This window comes from Crocuta crocuta, unplaced genomic scaffold (genome assembly GCF_008692635.1).
Source record: "Crocuta crocuta isolate KB4526 unplaced genomic scaffold, BGI_CrCroc_1.0 scaffold303, whole genome shotgun sequence".
NCBI lineage: Eukaryota > Metazoa > Chordata > Mammalia > Carnivora > Hyaenidae > Crocuta > Crocuta crocuta.
The window spans coordinates 760,655-774,573 of NW_027528276.1; the positions used below are offsets into that span (position 1 = coordinate 760,655).

At 49.5% G+C, this 13,919-nt stretch overlaps 1 protein-coding gene across 6 annotated transcripts in view; it reads right to left on the reverse strand.

The window, feature by feature from the left end:
• Window positions 1-1,795: 1,795 nt before the first annotated feature.
• Window positions 1,796-13,919, reverse strand: part of KIAA0319L (KIAA0319 like) — a 94,485-nt gene continuing 82,361 nt past the window's right edge. For 3 of the 6 annotated variants that reach the window (XM_077753099.1, XM_077753097.1, XM_077753098.1), the window contains 6 exons: window positions 11,453-11,595; window positions 10,477-10,599; window positions 9,830-9,920; window positions 8,120-8,211; window positions 2,897-3,013; window positions 1,796-2,734 (listed from right to left, as the gene is read on the reverse strand). In XM_077753099.1, coding sequence (XP_077609225.1) covers window positions 2,595-2,734; window positions 2,897-3,013; window positions 8,120-8,211; window positions 9,830-9,920; window positions 10,477-10,599; window positions 11,453-11,595 — 706 coding nt within the window. In that variant the 3' untranslated portion in view covers window positions 1,796-2,594. Of the gene's footprint in view, window positions 3,014-8,119; window positions 8,212-9,829; window positions 9,921-10,476; window positions 10,600-11,452; window positions 11,596-13,919 lie in introns of all 6 variants that reach the window. The other 3 variants (XM_077753100.1, XM_077753102.1, XM_077753101.1) reach the window with 3 other exon arrangements.

The window sequence follows — 13,919 nt, forward strand, 5'->3', positions numbered from 1 at the left end:
TCTCCTTCATTCCTGTACTGTTTCGTTGTTTGAAGTATCCCCCCCCCCCTTGGTGCAGATGTTACATATTCCAGTTACCAATTGTTTGTTAATGGCTTTTCCAATGTTTGTTTATAACATGACTACCTGACTTAAATCCAGCATTTTTTACTGCCTTCCTATGGAAGGACCTTAGCTTGCTTTAATTTCAATCATCATTTGACTCCCCACCCTCCATCTTATTTTGTTGTTCATATCTTAACTCCTTCTCTTTATTCTCCTCCCTAAGTAATACCACTGGGAACTTAATAGGCCATGTTGCCCTGGAGTGTCAGCTCAGCAGTGACAAGATCTGCCGCCATCTTTTCTCTTGTTCAGCTGACATTTTCCTTTGAGAAGCCACGTCTCCCACATCCCTATTACAGCTTTTAGACTGTGCTCCCAGAGGCACACTCTAAAGTGCGTACCAGCCACTGTGCCAAGGACTAGGATGGGACGATGAGTAAGAGGACACTGGTGTCTTTGTGATGCTGAATATTTCCTGTACTCAGCTGGAAATACGCCTAATAGAGGAAAGCAGCATTGGCTTCTGGGTTTTGTCCTTTTTTCGATGGGAGGAGTAGGGGATGAAAAATTCGTCATCTCAAAGATAAAAAGCATATCTTTCAGTGAGCTGTGGCTGAGGTCAGTAAGATGTAGAAACGAGCCCCACACCCCAAAACAGGAAAGTCCAGAAAGCCAGTAAATGATCAAGCCCTGTAGCTCCTCCTTGAATCCTTTAACGCTTTTCTGACACACCCACCTCCTCAAGAACTGGTCACCTCCCCACCTTCTGTGTAGCCTGACCTGCACCACTGAGGAAACCTGTATTCCCGGCCTGGAGCAAGTCAAGCTTTTGCTTCTGTGATTACCTCCAACCTCCTTTTGGATGGGATGCCTGCTGCTCCTCTTCATGTTGCACTAGATACGCGCTTCCAGACCAGAGGTTCTCACAGTGTGCTCCCTGGACCTGCAGCATAGTGTCTCCTGGGAACTTGGTAGAAAGGTACTTCCTCCTGTGCCAGACCTACTCCATCAGAAAGTCCACAGTTGGTGCCCCACAGTCTAGCATCAAGCGTCCCAGGCTTTTGATCCAGCCCAAACAGACTGTGGGGTCCAAGTTCTAATTTTGTCATTTATAGTATATAGACTGAGTTATTACTTGCTATGCCTCAGTTTCTGTATCTGAAAACAGCCAGTTCTGCTCACACCCAGTGGGTTTTCATGCGCAGGGCCTTGGGTAGAGTGTGAGCTCCACTGTCCTCTCCCCTCCCTTTCCTGGGAGAGCCAGGCTGCACACCAGCCCTCCTTTTACCCCAGGTGCTGTGCAAGCTACTCCATGAACACTGCCCCATGTTCTGGGGCATGAGGATGCCCCTACTGCTTTAGAAATCCAAAAGGGAAGCGTGAGGGCCCAGAAACCTTAAGTCCACACCCTCAGCATTAGGACAGTCTGAATTCCCTGCTTGGCCCAGTGGGTGGGGTGAAGGTGGCGGAATGAATCATTTTTGTGTTAACAGAAGGTTGGAGAAGAGGACAGAACACCCCTTCCCTGAAACCCCGAGGGGAGCAGCTGGCCAACAGAGGCCAGGAGCCTGCACCCCTCCACAGTGACTAGGCAGCGGCGGCGAATCTCAGCACCATCGGCCACACACACTGACGCCAAGGCCCACAACTTCCTTACTGGAGGCCATCACGTCCCAAGGATGCACAGGTGGCTGGACCCGTGGTACAGGTCAGCAACGTAGCACAAAGCAGCACACCCAGCAGGCACACATACAATTAAATAGCATGTTTAATCATCTCACAACAGACAGTAGTGCAGTAGTGTAAACTAAGTTTCTTTTCAAAAAGTCACTCCCCCAAAGCTCCCATTCCTCAACCCCCAGGATGACCATGGCTGAGGAACCAGTGATAGGGCCAGAGGGATTCAGGAAATCTCTGCTCCAAGGAGCTAAAAGTCTGTCCAGGTCAAGGTTGCCTTGCAAATAGCCGAGAGCCCGATGAGGAGTTGATGTGTGCACATTCTAACACACATGCAGGGGACGCACAGAGAAGACAGGTAGACACAGAGCGCCGTGGGGCAGTCGCACACATGCGCTCATGCCGTCACATTCCAGTCAGTGTGACTGTCTCCTGCGGGCAGAGCATGGGGGCCTGAGCGCTGAAGCGGCAGGTCAGGAATAAGAAGAGTCTGTGGCCAGCCCAGCTGTCTGACAGATGCCCCGGCAGCCAGAGGGGCTCTCCATTCCTGAAACATCCAGTCTTCCCCTAAACTCAGGCTGGACATGGGCATCAGTGGTGAGGACTGGGGTGCCACTTTCTCTGGACCTAGCGAAAGGGTACGGCTCTGTCCCAAAAAAGAGTACAAAGAACGTGCTCACAGTCAGGCTCTCGGAGCAGGAGGCTGGTGGTGCTTGGTTCTACAGCCAGGACTTGCCGTGGGGACACCCTGGGAGCAGCAACACTGCTAACAGGGAGCTGGGGTGGCGGCCGGGAACCAGCTAGATGCCCCTTGGAGCAGAGGAGGGGTTTGCAAAAAAGGAGGCCCTGAGGTGAGGACATTTGCGGGGGGCCTACCAGAAGGGTTTTAAAGAGGAAACCTCTTCATTCACAGCTTCATTCAGGGTTCCCGGAGAGGGTCTCTGGATCGAAGTGCCAGCAGCTCTGGTTGAAGGTATTAGGGTGGAGTGAACAGCAGACGCTGGGAGAACAGCTGCCCACAGACATGGGAGGTATGAGAACCGGCCTGGCAATGCTCTGGACTCGCACTGCCCACCCCTACCCTGAGGAAACAGACCAAGTAGCTACAAGATCTCCTCCCGTGGGCTCCTGGCCTTAAGTGGGGTCTGCCCGTTGGGCACAGAACCGTTCTGACCATGCAGGAGTTTGCCCTTCTCTCGGTCTGGCCACGTGAAGATGGCGTCATCGCTGTCCAGCTCCGACTCAGACCGCATCAGGCTGCTGCTCAGCATTGGGCCTTTCTGTTTGATGCCTGCAAAAGAGACGAGAATCCAGGCTCAGGAGCACAAGACCTTGGCCTGAGCCACACCCTGTACCCTTCTCCCAGCCTGGAGAGGAACAAAGGGACAGGGGAAGTAACAAGACCTGGGTTGCAATGTGGATTCCTTATCTCCAGTATCTATTAGTTCTGGTTAGAGCCACTCAATGACATTCTCGTCTTGTTGAAACATGGAATGTCTTATCATCCTCCTTTATGAACAGGATGGAGTTCCCACAGGAGGCAGGGAAGCACAACAAACGAGAGCTCAGCTCTAGAGAATCGACTTTCCAGCATCTCCCAGCTTAGCATGGATGGTAAGGAGCTTGCCCAAGTTCCCGATGTCGAGTGAGGATGCAGCCTTGTCCCCCACATGCTTGCTCTGGCTCCACTGTGTGAGTTCTGGAGGCAGAGAGCCTGACTGGAGTACCAGGGACTCCCAGAGACAGTCCCAGGCCATCAGCTCATCAGAACACACAAACAAGGACCCAGAAGAAGCACCTGAGGTCAGAAAAGATGCTGGGGATTCTGCAAGCCACTGCAGTCACCTTCACTACCTATCCCTGTGGCTGCAGAGACCACACCAGAAAAAGCAAAAGGCAGTCAGAGACCACAAAAGGCTGCAGGACGAGGCATGGGAAGTCATGCCAACAGAAAACGGCATGGCAGGGCTCTGGGCCCTACACCACCCACCCTCGAGCTGACCTACCTCCTTTCTTAAAAGTGACCAGACAGGTGAGGTATGTTTGAACCCCCATATCCAACAATCACTCTCCCTTTCCCCTGGTCCCCACCCAGATCCCCCAAAACACTGAAGGAGTGTCCTGAGATGCTTCTCAGCCATTCTGCCCCTTCCTGGACAGGAAAGCTTCTCCAGTGTGGTAGGGAACAGCGGCCAACATAAGAACCAAGCCCAGGGGAGACTCAAGGTCTCCCAACCCTTTCCCTCTGTGCCCTGTGAGGCCTTCCCTCCCATGCCCACGTGAAGCTTCCCTTCTTCCCCAAAGCCCTTACTCGAGCCCTCCTTCCACAGCTACAGAGGACAGGAGGCAGGAGTTGGGGGTGAGGGGGCACACAGGCACCCGGCTCCACGCCAGACAGCACTCACCCAGGGTCTTCCCACACTCACTCCTGCTCTGCCTGGAGAATGGAGAGATCTCACCCACTAAACCGTACAAGTTGGGCCTGGACGAGAGCATCTGCAACCGCACTCCTCAGAACAGCCAACACTGGAAAGAATTTGACTGCCTGTCAACAGCACACCTGCCAGATGTATTCATGCAGTGGAAATTACTCAGCAGGGAATGGACAAACCACTGCTCTACCTGACAGCATATCAGAAGATCATAAATGTAATGGTGAACAGAAAGGGCCAAACACAGTGACTCCCTTTATATTAACTATCAGAAGTAGATTGTCAGGGGAAAGGCAGTGATGGGAAAGAAAGGGAACTGATTATATGGCCATATTCACTTGTGGGAAACCCATCCAGCTGTCCTTATGATCTTCTGTACACATTGGGCTGAACCACAAAAAACTACCATTTTTATAGTTTCAAAGAGGTCCAACATTATTAATTTCATATGGTTCAAGCTAATGTGCTTCAAAAGAAAGCTTTGGAAAATCAATAGAACAGCAAAAACAGAACAAACCCAAAAACCACAATCGTTGGACAGAAAGCAAGTCTCCTGAGGGTGGCCTTGAGGGCTCGCTCTGGCGGGTACGCTGGCTCCTGGCAAACAGGGTCTCTGTCTGCTCACTTCCACGTGCATTACCGTTCTTCGCAAGGGAACTGCTAAATCTGCGCTTCAACCTGTCCAGTTCCATCCCTTACGTCGACAGGCTTGAATCCCCTTCTCCCCAGCCTGCTAGTGGCTCTGCTCCGGGGTGCACCCTCTAATCTGCTGAGGCCACAACCAATCTGCTGATCAGAGCGAGAAGACCAAGAGCAACGGGGCTCTCACCACTCCCTCAGCTACACAGCGCCCACAGAGAAAGGCCTCCTCTTTCTCCTCGCGATCCAGATGCAACTGGGCTTTCCCTTGCTGCCCCCCTTCACTGGACGTCTGCCTCCTGCCCATTTTGCTTCTTCAACACAGCACTTCTTGGTGCTATCACCCAGCCCTGTGTCCCCCATCCACTCCTTTCTTTCCCCCCACTCCCTCTCTCCTCCTCAGGAGCCTCACCTCTGTCTTCTGCCTTGCCCTGCTCCACTTTTAAAGGACTTTTCAATATTTAGGGCTTCCATTTCCTCACCATGTACTTACTGCCCGAACAACCTATACTTTCACTTCTGCCACCATACACCATTCTACTCTAGCTCTTCAGGTGACTGGAAACTTCCCTAGTATCATCGTCTTGGACAATTCTTATCCCTGTCTGCAGCAGCTAACACTGTTGACCACTCCCTCATGGTGGCCCTCCTCCCTTGTTGATGGCCCATCATGGGTTCCTCGGCTCTGGATTCTTTGGTCCTTCTACATTATCCCCAGAAGGGATGTGACCCACTTCCGTGTTGGCCCTCACCAGCATCTAGAAAATTCTTAGACTGGCATTTGCAGTCCAACCATTCTACTGAGTTCAACTGAATTCATCTTTTCTTACCCCAGCCGGCACTGCACTCATGTCTTAATTCAGTCTACGGAATCATTCTGCATCCCTCAGGTTGGAAGTCAACCCTGACCCTTCCCATCCTTCATCCTATGTTGGCTGAGTCGTCACCTCCCTCTTGGACCACTGCACCCTCTGGGACCACAGCAGAAGTCTTGCTGGCCACCACATGGGATCTCTCCCCTTCAATCAATTACATGTTGTCACTAGACTAATTTTTCTAAGCCAGCACTTTCAAGATGAGACTTCCTGTCACCATCAGAATTAATGCTTAACTCCGGCTGATTTTCAGAACATTCCACACTTTGGTCCTCGCCAATCTTCCAGCCTCATTTCCTCAACACCATTCACAAGTATCCTGATGCAAATACTTCTCTTCTCCGGCATTTCCTCTCTGGAACAAGCCAACCCACACATGCTCAGAGCAAAAAGCTCTGGGACCAGCATGCACGTCTCCTTTTCTCCCGCACCCCTCAGCCAACATGCCGCAAGCTGCATCAAGTCTTCCCTGCAAAGGTATCTGGAATCTACATACCTCCCCCTGTCTCATTATCTCTCCACCATTAGGACATTCCATTGAATCCTCTTTCACCCGCTCTTGTCCCTCTGATTCCTTCACATAGCAGCCAGGTTGTGGTCTCAAATGTAAATCAAATCAGACCATTCACCTCCTTAAAAAGCTGCCTGTGGCTCCTCACTACTCTCCAAAAGAGCCCACAGCTCTGTCCATGGTCACTTGTGCAGCCTCGTGTCACTGGCCCTGCGCTCACCACGTCCAGTAGGTTGCCTTCCTCTATTTCTTCAAATGTCCTCTGCTGCTTTCAGCAGCTGGCCCTGTACCGACTTCGCTCCTTTGCCCGGAATGTGCTTTCCCAGAGTCATGTGGCTAACTCCTACTCATCCCTTGGGTCTCAGTTCAAGTGTCATTCTTTACAAAGACCTTTCGTTATCATATGCTGTGTATCTGTGAGTTTGTGTGTTTCCTGTCTGTCTGATAGAAGCGCCCAAGGAGCAGAGTCTGTCTGGCTCACCATAGTGTAACTAGTGTCTGGCAGAGGGCCTGGCAAACAGTGGTCTCGATCCATAAGCACAGATGAATAAGACACAATCTCTGCCCTCACCAGTGTCACTGACTGGTAAGGGGACAGATACATACCTAGTAAAATATAGGGAGAGAAATTCCAAAACAGTCATGTGAGAGATGAGCATGACATTCGTAGGTTAAGGGAGTGGTGACAAAGAGCTTTCATATGAACCACGTCAAGGAGAAAGAACTCAGAGAAGCAAACAGATGAAAGCTCACCCAAAGCCACGTTAGCCAGACCCAGAGTCAGTCACTGAAGGATTCTGAGGGGTAGGAAAACTTTCAGGGTAACACAAAAACAACCTTGGCCACCATGAGGAGGGTGGACTGTGCACGTTTTTAACTCCAGGCTCTATTCTCAGTGTTTCCACTTCTCTGGTTTTACAAGCCCCCCACCACCTCCAGGTACCAAGCCACAGCGTTCTTTAACCGAGCTACTAACCGAGCTACTAACCGAGCTACGTGGGTGCAGAGCCTAGGCCACCTGAGGGCTTTTTTTTTTTTTTTTTTTGGCTTTGATGTGTCTTTGCTCCCTCAGTAGACTTAAATTCCAAGGGCAGAGCCTGTGTGTCAGAACTCTGCTTCTCCTAATACAAAGCTTTAAGTATGAGCATCCTTGATAAATGCATTGTATAAAACAGTTCTGTTTGCAGAGTATTTAGGAATAGCCCCACCCCAGAGTCCCACAAACAGACGATGCAGGTCCTGTGGCCTCATGATGAATGGAAACCCCGCCCATGACGACACCCAGCCAAGAAAGGGAGTCCCTGTGCACTGTGACCTTCCCAGCCCCATTACCAAAGCCATCTCAGTGCTTGTGCGGTTGGTAATTCTCTGGTGGGAGGCACTGACAGATGAGTCCTGTGCACTGGGGCCAGCAGGGAGGTGCCCTCCTGCCTGTTCTAAGCCCCAGCAGAGCCCATGGGTCTATCTGCCAAATATGGGGTAGAGGAAGATGGGAAAGGAAGGCCAGCTGAAGAGGAGGCCAGCTGGCAGACACTGACTTCAATCCCACTGCTGCCACACCTTGTTGTCTGCCCAGAAAGGACAGAATGGTCAGGCCTAAGAGACCAAGGTCCCTGAGCCTGACTAGAGGGGGCAGCCTGAACAGCTAAAAGCCAGGAGGCAACCCTGAGGAGAATGAGCAGGCCAAGGAAAGCAAGAGGCTTAGTCCTTCCGCAAAGAGAAGTAATACTGAGAAGTGAGCCCCAGGTCAGAGCTCACCCAGCAGGCAGCTTCTGCCAGTGCAGGGCAAGGTCAGCCCTCAGCCTTTAACAAGCAAGAGACAAAATGCTTTTCTAGAACAAACAGCTGTTAGCAACACATTCAGGAGGGGGCACAGTAGCTCTTCACAGGGAGACTGCACAAATCTAGAGGCCTCTGCCCCCAACCCCCAGGGCCACTACCTGCTCGGGAGGTTGGCTTCAGTTCCAGGCTCTCCTGATCCGTGGCATCCAGGATCTTATACTTGCTTTTCCTCTTGGGTTTTCCTTTCTGCCTGAAAAACACAATCCCCATGGCCTCTCAAGAAGGGGGTTCTGTGTGAGAGTAGGGAGCTCACCACGTAGTGATGGCCAGACTACACAGAGGGCCCTGTCCCAGGGGCGCCGCCTAACGGGAGGACTGTTTTCCCTTGCTTCGCAGCTGCAGGAAGCTGACAACTCCGGTTTGTTCTTCAAGTAACACCTCACCGATCCTGGGAAACGAAGGTGACTCTGACTCTCTTACCATGGAGTCACCAACCACTCCACAGAGGTGAGGAAGGAGAAACTGGTTAACAACACAAATGTAACAGGGTACAGGCTTGACCTGCTCACCACACACAGGCCAGTATGTCAAGGGGAAAGACGTCTGGGACAAGAAAAACGACTTTACTCAGAAAACTAGCAACCAAGGAGATGATGGACTCCTACCCCAAAGAACCATCTCCCCCAGCATGAGATTTGAGCTTTTCTATTAAGAAGAGGGGAAATGGGGGTCGAAAGGTGACTGATGCTTGCAGACATCCAAGGAAGGCTATGTAACTTCTCTGTTCTAGGTCGGTTGATATCTATAGGAATCTGATCATGTTCCAAACATAACACAGGCATATCTGAATGAACTTCCTTATCTCTTTGAGTGAAGTAGGTCTCAGATTTCAAAAAAGCAGTGTTTTGTTCATCTCAGCTGTAAGCAAAATTCCTTCATGACTAGTATGCCTACGTGCAGGGCCCAGCAGAAGTTTCTAAGCTGTAGGTCACAGCAAGCAAGGGAAAGAGGCAACATGGAGCCATGCACAGTTTCTCCCTATTATATTAAAAGAACACAAACCCTGTGCTTGAGGGGTGGGGGAAAGCATTTATTAATGGTGGTTGTCTCAGGCTGGTGGGAATTATTAAAAATTTTCACTTTCTAGGTTTTATGTGAGGTTATAGTGCAGGTTCAGTCTCAGCTCTGTCACTTATTAACTGTGTGTCCATGGACAAGTGGGGCCGTTCTCCTGAACCTCCCATTTCCTTAGCTGTAAGATGAGAAAAGGTTCTTATAAGCATTAAAAAAAAAAGGTATTACCTACAAAATGTTATCATGGTGCCTGGCATACAGAAATGTAGAAATCATTATTAATAACAACATATAATAAACATTCCCATTAAATATCATTAGGAAGACTCAAAACAAAACAAAAAACCCAGAACAATTAATCATGACTAATCTAAGTCTACAGTTATGTGAAAGCACGTAGACACGTGAATCCCAATGAGAAAGGAAGGGAAAAAAATTGAGAACTCGTGTCAAGTGATGAGACAGGGCTGGAGGAATACAGAACACACACCCTAGAGAGATGTGACTCAGGTCCACACTCCAGGCCCATCATGGCCATGGCCACGCTTCCCAGTTTGAGCATCAGTGCAGTGACAGCCACTTGATTGAGGGAGTGTGTTCCTGCCCTCAGGAGTGGCAGAGGGTGAGAAAAGCCTTTCTGCGCATGCCCTGGGTGGGCCAGACCACGTAAATGGCGACAGGAAGGGAGGAATCCCTAAGAATCAGCACCTTCCACGTGGGAAGTGCCAGATCTCCCTAATGAATGAATATATGTCTAGAAGCTCTAATGAATTTTCAAGGAGAATCCATCTTACCTCTTACAACAACAGATCACAGTCCAGGACAGGATTCCCAGGGCGACAACAATGACAAAGGAAGCAATGATAACATACAACACGCTCCACTCTGCCAAGAGAAACAAAATGGTGAGAGCTGTGAAGAGACAGGGTCCAGCAGGCCAGTTGGGCTGCCCCAGCCTCAGGCAGGTGGCCTTGCTCTGCAGAGAGGAATGTCCCCCATGGCCATCTAGGGAAGGTGAGACCTTGCAGTTGTAGGCAGCTGAAGCTTTCAATTTTGTGAATCATCCCTGCTGAGACCCTGGGGAAGTGTAGCAGGCTGTAAGGAGCTTTCCCAGAAGGAAAAGAACAGACGCTTGCAGGCTTCCACTAGGCTACTGCACAGAGACACCCCGAAAAGACGGGAGGCCTTGCAGCTGGTTTGATTGAGGCTGCAATTTGCAGTTGGTCTGATTTATTGGTTCTTTGTACAAGACAGCTTCATAGCTCTCCTCTAACCCTGAGCAGCATGGAGGAAGGAAGTAAAAGACCTCTGCAAACAGAAAATACACAGAGTTCTTCTCCTCGCTTGCTCATCTGCCTCGGAAACACCAACACCCACCTGCTCGACTCAGAACTATACTCAGCGCCAAACCGGCTGGCACAGCGCCAGGCAGAAAACTCACCACAGTTGCTGTCTCCATCTCTCAACTGCACCTTGATGAAATTCTCCATCCAAAAAGGGTCACAAATACAGCGTTTGGTGAATGAGTCGCAGTGGCCGTGGTCAGAACAGTTCAACTGGCATGCTGCAAAGTAGCAGGAAAGGGAAAAGGTCAACAGGAGTCAGAGCCAGACCGGCAGCTGCCAGTGCTCCTGCTCAGCGTCCCTGCTCTGTGGCCGGTGGGGAAATTCCTTGGAGACCCACCCCGAGAGCTTTTACAGCTCGGGCACCTTGCCCGTGATCATCGCCAGATGATCACGTCAGATAAAATTGGAGCAGTCAGGCCACCTGAAGACAGTTCCGGCCGTTTTTACTTATTGCTACTCTCCACCGGCAGTACTTCATCTTTCATGGCCCACAGACACCCTCTTCTTTGCAGCCATTTAATTGCCAAAATAAAATACATGGTATTACAAAGGAGAACAATTATATTGCATATGTTTTTTAAATATTTAAGGATATAAAATTTTAAGCTAGTTATATATGTGTCGTTATGAAAACATCAAGTAACAAGATTTAGAAGCAGGTCTAATAATTGTCATAATTTTGAAGTAGTGATGAGTAGTAATGGTATTTCATCAAGCAGTGTGCTATGAAGTTATCTGTGATTCCTAGTGCCTTAAAGTCACAGGTTCTGTTAATATTACTGGAGTTTGTTGCCCACCTTCATGATACAGGGAAATAATGAATTTCAGTTAGTGAAAATAAAGATGTCATTTTCTTCCCATTCCATCTCCTCGCCCCTCTGAACGCTGGCTGATAGGCCCATGGACCCCAGGTGAGAAACCTCTACAAGTCAGGACTCTTCCTTGACACTGGAGCTAAGCGATTATATCCGTGTTCCTCAAGAATAGGTGATGAAGCGTGAGAACAGCAGGGCTGTGGAGAACTGTGGGCACTGGGCAGGCTTGTTTTCCCAGCTTCCCAGAATTACTCACTGACAGTATTGATTTCCAGGGCTCTGAATATCAGAAAGTCTGCTTTTTGTTTCCGCAGCTCATTCTTGAGCATCGCTGCCACCTCATGGCCTTTGAAGATCTGGTGGGGAGGCTCGTTTTGAACAAAAAATACCATCTTGGTGCTGCAGAGACATGCAACAGTATGAATGAGCTGAAGCCATCATCAACAATAGCAGTTGCTGCCATTTGCTAGGCACTTTGTGCCAGACACTGTGCGAAGTACTAGACGCATTCTCTCACAGCAGGCCAGTGAGAAAGGTGTTATCAGCGTCATCTCCATTTTACAGAGGACAACACTAGGGCTCAGAGGGGTTAAGTAACTTGCCCAAGGTCACACAGTTAATTATGGCAGAGCCAAATTCCAACCCTGGTATGTCTGATTCCAATACCTATGCTTTTAGAAATGCCCTAAGCTGTCCCAGCTAACAAGGGGACCCATTCCAAACAAGTAACTGGAGGTCAGGAAAATGGGGATTTGGTTACAATTACATCTCTGCTGTCAGCCTTTTAACAGCTAAAACTGTGGTGTGGTGCTGTTGGGTCTGTGCCCAGATTACCTGTAAGACAAACCACAATGCTCTGACAAATGTGTACTGTTGGATGGCATCAAAGTATTCACCGTGGGTCCGAACAGCCAAATGATCATTACTATGACAGCAACAAGAAAGACCCTACACAGTGGTGTGGTTGGTGCAAAATTATGCTACCCCATGTCCAGAATCTGTTTGCTTTCTGTCAGCTTCTGTCCAAGGCAGGCCATGTTTTGATCTCACCTCAACGTGGGCACAAAGTCTGCTCTCTATGCCTTGGCCTTAAGAGGCCTTTTGCAGAGCCCCCTTGACGACTCCATCTCACAACCAAGCCTTCTCAATAAGTGGGTCACACTGGGCTGTAGGTGTACCCAACATATTGATCCCCTCAGCACACAGGGTGGCTGGCTGGGACCTGGAGGCCCCAGACCAGTTGCTTCCTGTATTAACAGCCTTGTGTATTTATCCCAGAGTGCCATACACATAGCATCACTGCCCATGTGTATTATGACATAAAAGTTTGGGAAGTGCTGTCATAAAAGACTTCATAAAGTCCACTTCACAGTGAGAATAGGGTAGGGTATTATAAATTTCGGAATCAAGGGGCGCCTCGGTGGCTCAGTCGGTTAAGCGTCCGGCTTTGGCCCAGGTCATGACTATTTGTGGGTTCGAGCCCTGCGTCGGGCTCTGTGCTGACAGCCAGCTCAGAGCCTGGAGCCTGCGTCAGATTCTGTGTCTCCCTCTCTCTCTCTGACCCTCCTCTGCTCACATTGTCTGTCTGTCTCTCTCTCAGAAATAAATAAAACATTAAAAAAAATAAAAATTAAAAATTAAAAAAAATAAAAAAGAAATTTCAGAATCAAGACAGACCTTTGCCATAAAAGATATGTGTTCCACTTCTCATTATTTTCTCCCAATTACCTAATTCATGCTAACAGTTTCAATTTCTCTATATATACCAGTAACCCTCAAATATTTATCTCCCCTCTCCTTGTCTTTCCAGAATGGCTACATCTACATCTGCAAAAGCTTGCTGGGACATGCACCCCATCCATATCTCTCATAGGTACCTCCAAAATAAACTTACAATAACCAACAATTGAGAACTCTCTGTGTGGTAGGGATATAAACATTCTCTTATTTAACTCTCAGTAACAATCCTAGAAAAGCATACTAGTGTTTGTACAAGTGGCAGGCTAGATCAGAGAGGGGCAGTACCTTGCCCATCGTCCCAGAGCAGACACTAATGGAGCAGGGCCTGAAAGCCAGGTCTGTCTGTCGTCAGCTCTTTCCCTCTATCATGCTTTCCCACTATCATGGACTCCTTGCCTGCAAGCCTGTCCTCGTCTTGAATTCCTCGACTTGGCCAATCAGTCCAAGTCAGAAACCCAGAGCCACCCTGCTGCTTCTCTTCCTCATGCATCGTCTTCCAGATGCAGTGAGAGCAAGCGTGCTGAGAGGCAAACCCTTCCGTGACACGTCCAGCAGCGCTCTCACTGCTGTGCTTAGCACTGCTTCTGCCCAGCTGATCCCCACCAGTTTGGGTCAATCCAAGCAGCCACTTGCCCTGTTCCTGCTCCCAGGCTGCCAGCAGAAATTACAAAGAAAGTCCTGGGGCATCTGGGTGGTTTGGTTGATTGAACATCTGACTTCAGCTCTGGTCATAATCCCAAGGTCTGTGAGTTCGAGCCCCGCGCCTGGCTTTGTGCTGACAGCTCAGAGCCTGGAGCCTACATTAGATTCTGTGTCCTCCCCCCACTCTGCCCCTCCCCTGCTAGCACTCTGTCTCTCTCCCTCTCTCAAAAATAAATAAAAACACTAAAAAAAAAAAAAAGTCTTATCATGCTCTGACCCAGTGAACCCTGTGTGTTAAATGCACGTGGAGAGCATGGGAGATTACAGGTGCCCAGACCTCA